At 48.6% G+C, this 7,144-nt stretch overlaps 1 protein-coding gene across 1 annotated transcript; it reads left to right on the forward strand.

Moving 5' to 3' along the window:
• Window positions 1-232: 232 nt before the first annotated feature.
• Window positions 233-4,327, forward strand: NHLH2 (nescient helix-loop-helix 2). Its single transcript, XM_039567777.1, has 2 exons — window positions 233-782; window positions 2,686-4,327. The coding sequence occupies exon 2, from the start codon at window positions 2,706-2,708 to the stop codon at window positions 3,144-3,146; it is 441 nt and encodes a 146-aa protein (XP_039423711.1). The 5' UTR covers window positions 233-782; window positions 2,686-2,705; the 3' UTR covers window positions 3,147-4,327.
• Window positions 4,328-7,144: the final 2,817 nt, after the last annotated feature.

The following is a 7,144-nucleotide window of genomic DNA, read 5'->3' on the forward strand; positions in this document are numbered from 1 at the left end:
GTCTCCCTCGCTCCTGCCCCTCTCCGCCGGACCGGTGAATTAACAAAACCTCACGTTACAACCCTCCCCCCTACCCCCCCAAAAAAAAAAAAAAAAAAAAAAGATAGAGAAGAAAGGAGGGAGCGACGCATTGTTACCCCGACCCGCGGCGTGCCTGTGCGCCGGGCCGAGGCGGAACAAAGCCGGCAGCGCCGCGCCGGGCTCCGCGCCCCGGGCTCCGCGCCCCGGGCCCGCGACCGGCCCGGCCCGGGAGCGGCGGGGCCGCCGCGGGGAAGGAGAGGCCGAGGGGGCGGGAGAGAGGGAATAATCCCGGACGGTGCCGGTGCTGTCGCCGCATCCCTTTTGTTATTTATCGCGGTCGGGGAAGAGGAGGAAGAAAAGCGGGGGAGAGGGCACTTTCCCCCTCTAAAACCGACCGGCCGAAGCCGCCGGTGCGCTGCCGCCGCTGCCCCGGACAAACGGGCGGAGGAGGACTTTGATGGGGAAACGCTTTTTCTCCCCTGATGCATCGTAAGTAACTTAAGTTGTTATTTATACTCCGCAAACAAACACGACAGTATAACATCTCCCATCTCTGGAGCGCTGGAGGCCGCGGCGAGGGATGAGATCTGCCTTTCCCTATTCGAGCAGGAGGACACTTTTTCGCTCGTAATTAATTTTATTTGATTTTGATTTTTTAATTTTTCCATGCTCCGCTCCCGGAGGGTCATTTGAACTGTAAAGGAATCGCCGAGGGGGCGAGGGGACCTGGAGAGAGAGGCTGTCCAAACGACTCCACCGAGGTAAGCAGCCTTAACAATATCTTTCCCTTTTGCAGGTAGCTCGGGGCATGGGTTTACCGTAATAATAATAATAATAATAATAATAATAATAAAATAGAGAGGGAGGAAGAGAAAGCCTCTTTCTGGATCAGCTCGCCAAACCCCACCATACAGATAAATCTAAATCAAAGCGAGAGATTCAACACACACCGTAGAAAAGCCTCTAAGCAACTTTCTTCAGGAACCACCGCTTTAATTGCCCGTTTTCGTACAACCGCCCTGCAAATCCTGCCTCTCTAGCGTGCTTTCGCATAAGCCCCCTCGCTTGGATGCCAGTTGAAAGGTGATTTTAAACCTTTCCTCTTTATCTTTTTGCCCCACGAGATCGCTGATACCTGACTTGCGCGCTAATGGGTTTTTTCCCTACCCCTGCCTTGTGGGCCTGATTAACGCTCCTTATTAAAAATCGAAGAGGAAGCGTTTGCGACGGCCCCGGCAAGAGACGGCCCTTTCCCAGGGAAGGAAGTTCTCTTCTCTCCCCTTCCCCAGTCCTGGCTCCCTGCGCACCCCGGGGAGCGCAGAGCCTCGGCCCCCGGTGGAGCCCTCTGCCCTGCCACGCGTGCCCCGCGTCTCGCCCCGTGGGGGGAGGCTTGGCTCTAGCCCTGCCTGGGAAGAATTCCTCCTGCCCGTCTTGTTGTTATTATTATTGTTAACAATAATAATAATAGCTTATTTTTCCCAACCGGGTCTGAGGCCTTACTGGGACTTTCCCTGGAAACTTTATGTGGAAATACTTTGCAATCTTAATTCGGGGGAAGAGAGGATGCGATGTTCCCTCCTCCGTCGGGCTCGCTCCCCACCTCGCTCGACACCCCAGCTGCACACACACACACATTTGTGTCCAAGGTTATTCACTAGTTGCCTGATGTATTGTTTTATTACATGCCGGCGTGTCCACGGACGCGCTCGGATTTGTATTGCTGTCTACATGACAGATGGTGCTCTGTGAGGCCGCAAGAAGATACGATTCAATTTTCTTTTGAAAGGCACGTCCGCATTTATTTATTTATTTATTTAGCCTCCCCCTCTTTTCGCGCAGGGAGGGGAGAGGAGGGAAAATTTAAAGGGATGGAAAAGTTTGGCCGCTGCTTTGGGGTTTTGTTTCTTTTTGAATCCCACACTTAGGAAACGGAAACTCTCCAAACATTCCCATCTGATCGCTAGCAAATGGCTATCTGCACAATTAGCAGCAGGAAAGGAAAGAAAGAAAAGGAAAAAAAGAGGGAGCACAGAGAAAAGAGCGGAGGGGAGAGCCTAGCAGATACATAGGATCCCGTAGGGATTGGAGAAATAAATCTCCCCATTGGCCTTGTTATGTTTGTGGAGCCTTGAGCTCTGTATTTAAAAGCATCATGTCTGTAGCCTGGATCCCACAGAGCGTTGCTGAAAAAGAAACGGTTTAGCAGAAACCGGCAGGCCAGAAAGGAAAATATTAAAACTGGGGGGTGATGGGGGTGGTGGGGAACCACCCTAATATTGAGACACTGGATATTAGCTTGTTTGGAAAAAAAAAAAAAATTCTTCAATTGCTCTCTGGGCCTGTTTCAACACCCAAGCAAGCGCGGGGAATAAGGGCAGGAAGTACACTCCGCTGAAGCTACCGTCAAACGCTAGAGAGGGGATGGTTAAATGACGGGGTATCGTTTATCCCCGATATTGCTCTCATTAGTACTCCCTGAAGGAGTCGCGACTCGTCCACCCGGCTCTCTCCCTCCTCCCCGGTCGGGCGGTACCGGCGCCGGGGGCAGGGCGCGGGGACCGGCATGTCCCTCGTGTCCCTGCCCGTGTCCCTGCTCCCCGCCTTGCCCCTGTCTCCCGCGGCCGGGGCCCTGACCCGCTCTCTCTGCTTCTCTGTCTCGGGAAGGCTCCTCCGCCCCCTCCAAGATGATGCTTAGCCCGGACCAAGCTGCCGACTCCGACCACCCCTCCTCGGCGCCCTCCGACCCGGAGTCCCTGGGCGGCGCGGACGCCCAGGCGCTCAGCTGCTGCGTCTCAGACCCGGAGCCCGCCGAGGGCGGCGGCGGCGAGGGCCGGGGCGGCGGCGGCGGCGGCGGCGGCGGGGAGAGCCGCGGCGGGGGCCGGCCGGGGCTGCACCCGCCGCCTCTGAGCCGGGAGGAGAAGCGCCGGCGGCGCCGCGCCACGGCCAAGTACCGCTCGGCCCACGCCACGCGTGAGCGGATCCGCGTGGAGGCCTTCAACCTGGCCTTCGCCGAGCTGCGCAAGCTGCTGCCCACCCTGCCCCCCGACAAGAAGCTCTCCAAGATCGAGATCCTGCGCCTCGCCATCTGCTACATCTCCTATCTCAACCACGTGCTGGACGTGTAGCGCCCGACGGACGCCCGGAGCCCCGGGACCCGCAGTCCCGCCGCCCCGGGTCGGGCCGCGGCGGGCAGCGCCTTCCCAGGGGCGGGCGGCGGGGCGGGGGTCCCCGCTGCTTGCGCTCTGCCCCCGGAGGGCCCCCGCCCGGTCGAGAGCCCGCTTTTCGAAGAGAACTGTATAACCGGATTGTCTCTTCAGGCTGTCAAGTGCCCCTTTATATATATCCAAAAACATCTACTTGTGACCTTAAACGTGTGACCCATGGGTGCAGTTAAAAATAACTATTTTTTATTTATGGTAGAAGGAGTTGACAATTTATTTTTTTCAAGATTTATTTATTTTTCAGAGTGGTGGCAATTTTACTTTGGATACTTTGTGCCAATTGGTTTCTATAGTCGGGTGTTTACACTTTCTCCTGTGGAATATTCTGTTTGACTTTATGAGTGTTTGTTGGGATCAATACAGTGTTCATTTTCTTTTCTTTTTAATTTATTTTTTCCCTCCAATTATATTGCACTTGTGTACCACAAACCTCCCCTCCCTCCTTGTTTATAAGTATATTTTATATATATCAAGGCATTTGTTCTTGACCTTTTTTCTTTCTTTCCTTGTGTGGGATCAACAACCACTAGCACTTAACTAGGAGAGGTTTTTTTTAAAACTTGTTGTTCTTCTGATCAATAGTTACGTCTGAAAAGTACTTTGCAAATCGTTTATAAGGGAAGTAGTTTCTTTGTGGGTGTATATGTGCGTGTGCGTATACATGCATGTGTGTGGGAGTGAGCGTGGGTGTGTATGTGTGTGGTATATTTTTAGGAAAGGACATTTTTTCCTAAAAAAAAAAGAAAAAAAAAGAAAGAAAAGTAAATCCAGGACTGCTTTCCTTTGTGACAACCAAAAAAATTCTATAACCTGAAAATGTTTCATGTTCTTTGCTGTGAATCTCTTAAAACAAGAAGCGCATTTTAGAGACAAAAGAGAAAAAGAAAAAAAACACATCTGCTATCCAAAGATTTTAGTCTTTTTCAGGGTTTTTTTGTGTGTCTATGTTGCTTTATATAATGCAATATTTTGTAGTGAAAATAGATAAATCTGGTTTCTATCTGATGCGTTTTTCATATCTCTCATGAATGGTGAGCTGTTTTGCATATAAATAAAAGTATCAAATAAAAGCTGTTTTTTCCTAATTATTTTTCCCTGTTGGTCCTTCTGTAAGACAGACATGCGATGTCCTTATGAATAAGGATTGCAAAGGCTTCCCAAGTCGTGCGTGGGAAGCTTCAACAGGTTACCTGCCTCTTCCTTGGGAGACTCGGGCTGCAGTCCCTCCACCACAGCTCCCCTGCTCTAGCCACTCTCAGCTGGCTGCCCTGCCCAAATCCAAAGGAGACACAGAACCCTCGTTGTCCCTTTCTCCCAGTCTCATCATGACTGGCATCTGGTCACATGTTTCAAAGTTCAAGCTGTACAATCCAATCTGATGGCTTGCAAGCACCTGTTTTGCCACCTCACTCTTTGATATGCCTGGCTTTGCCACACAAATGCCTGCATTTTGTCCTGCCTGAGTGCACTAGACTTTCTTTTTCTTGCTTAAATTCAGCTTTGATCCCTCTCTGGCCAGGTCTACTTCTACTGAAACCAAGAAAAAACCTTGTGCCCTTTCACTACTTTAGAAAACCTCACGCATAATCTTTTATACAAGGCTTCATTGCCAAATCTTGTCATTTGAAACATGGAACAGATACAGACTCAATGGCAGACTGGTTATTACCCGAGTAATGTGAAATCATCTCATTTATTAAACCCTTTTCTTGTTTACCACAAGGGGTTGATTTTACCTATAATTTGAATAGTGCCATTGACTCTGGTGGCTTCGTCATCCATTCTTACTTGCTGGAGAGATAAAACACTCCCCTCCACCCCATTTTTATGGCTGACACTTTGCACTTAATTAAGTGTGGTCTTGAACAGCTGAAAAGGTCCATGCAGAAAACCTGTCATAGAGACTCTTAATTCCACTTTCTACAAATACACGCTTGCCATGTCCCAAAGGAGCACACACAGGTTTGGTAGTTCAATGCACAGGTTTCAAATCCTGCATCTTTCAGGGCTGAAATAACTCCACCAACTTTGGAGTTGGCTTCCTTTGGGACAGGTTTGTTTCTTAGGTTCAACATCAGGGTGCCGTGTTGAGTTTGATGGTGATTGCCTGAGTGATATTATAAATCCTGCCATCCAGCAAGCCTTCATGCTACCAGCATTTGGGATGACTCAGTCAATAAAAAGATAAACATAATATTTCCTTGTCGACTGCTGGGAACGCATGTTTTAGGGAAGACAGTGCTCTGCAACACCTGACTGTAAAGTATAGTGGTTGTGGTCAATGGCAGTTGATTGAAGCACACAGGTTGTGGGATAAGTAGGAGCAAACCCCACATCTCCCTGGCCTCACTTCCCCTTCTGGGGGTCTCACACGTGTCACAGGCACAGATTGAGATAATGCTTGAGTCTCAGGTTCCCAGCCACGTGATCCTGTGCCCAAGTGATAAGCCAGTGAGGCCCCTGTGTTGTGAGCAAAGAAGAGCACAGCGTGGAGATGTGTGGGAACAGGCTCAGGTTTGGAAGTCAGAAAATCTTGTAGGCTATTCCATTCCTACCACCCCCGAGACAAGAGAGAGCCTGCTTGCACTCAGACACAGGGCAGCAAGGGCTTTGCTTTTGGTGGTATCCAGGGCCAAATCTCAAGTTTAACCTGCAGAAGGGTCAGGGCACTTGACCTGAAGAGATGTCTATTTCTTCCCAGGTTTTATCTGATGGAAGAAATTGCTTTTTCCTACAAGTCCTGTCTCACTTCCATACACCCACCACCTTGTTGAAATCCTGTCCCCACCATAACATCACCCCAACTACTTCTATTTTTAATGTTGGCACCAAGAAAGAAACTCATTCTCATCTAGCACTTGATGAATGTTGCAAACAGAGTGTACATTTTGCTCCCACATTGCACACCTTTTATTTATCCTTAAGGAGCTGAGTAGTATGCACAAGCTACAAGGCCAATGTGAAAAAAAGGCTGCATGGGTAAGTGCTCAAAAGTCTGGATTTATGAAGAATGGGTAAACAAATTTAACTCTATCTCATTGCAAGTCTGGGTTAGATACCAATAAAGTCTAATTACATAATCAAAGTTACTTTGCATATGTGTATGTTCCCTCAGCAATAAAGGAATAAATGACCTTGAATGACAATACTATAGGAGGAATGGGCTGGAACTGCTGGTGGAAGTTTATATCACACTCAGCCATTACAGCAATTGGCAGGGAAGAGACACAGTGAATACTTCCTGGTATTTTAGCTACATTCAGATACCTCTCTTTCACACCAGAAGAGGAGCTCATCCTACAAATCACGAAAGAAAGTGCACTCAAAGACAGAGAACCAGAGCACTACCTCTGGACCTTCAGCTGACTCGGAAAAGAAGGACTTAGGCCTGACTCAATACAATACATAAAACATTTAAAACATTAAATAAAATATATAAGACATTGAATGGAAACCTCCAGCATTCAGCGAGAGCAAGTACTTCTAGCGGATAAACCTAGAATATCCCAGTACAAGGGATATCCAATGCATGCTAACATCAGGTGATAACACCTATTAAGACACATTTTCAGGTCTATATGGACTCACAGGGACACGGTGCAATACACACTCACAGGGTATCATTAGGAAGCAGGGCAGCTAATGTATTCATCTGAACCCTGGAAACAGATCCTGACCCTGATACAGCAAACGAGGACAGACAGCAAGCCAAAAGTAACTCCTCCAAATAAACATAATGGTTTTGACAGGACTGTACAGCTAAGGGGGAGCTGTATCTGAGTACCACACAGTTTCCTAAGAAATTAAAAGATCTAGAGCACAAAATATTCCAAAATATAGACTTGAATTTATGCTGCTGTTACATATGTACATACAAAAAGAAGAATTTCTAGGCATAGATC

The sequence above is a fragment of the Corvus cornix genome, chromosome 1 (genome assembly GCF_000738735.6).
Source record: "Corvus cornix cornix isolate S_Up_H32 chromosome 1, ASM73873v5, whole genome shotgun sequence".
In the NCBI taxonomy this organism is placed as follows: domain Eukaryota; kingdom Metazoa; phylum Chordata; class Aves; order Passeriformes; family Corvidae; genus Corvus; species Corvus cornix.

What these genes read in the sequence shown, in the direction of transcription:
- NHLH2 (XM_039567777.1), top strand. Translation starts at nt 2,706, where the DNA reads ATGATGCTTAGCCCGGACCAAGCTGCCGACTCCGACCACCCCTCCTCG.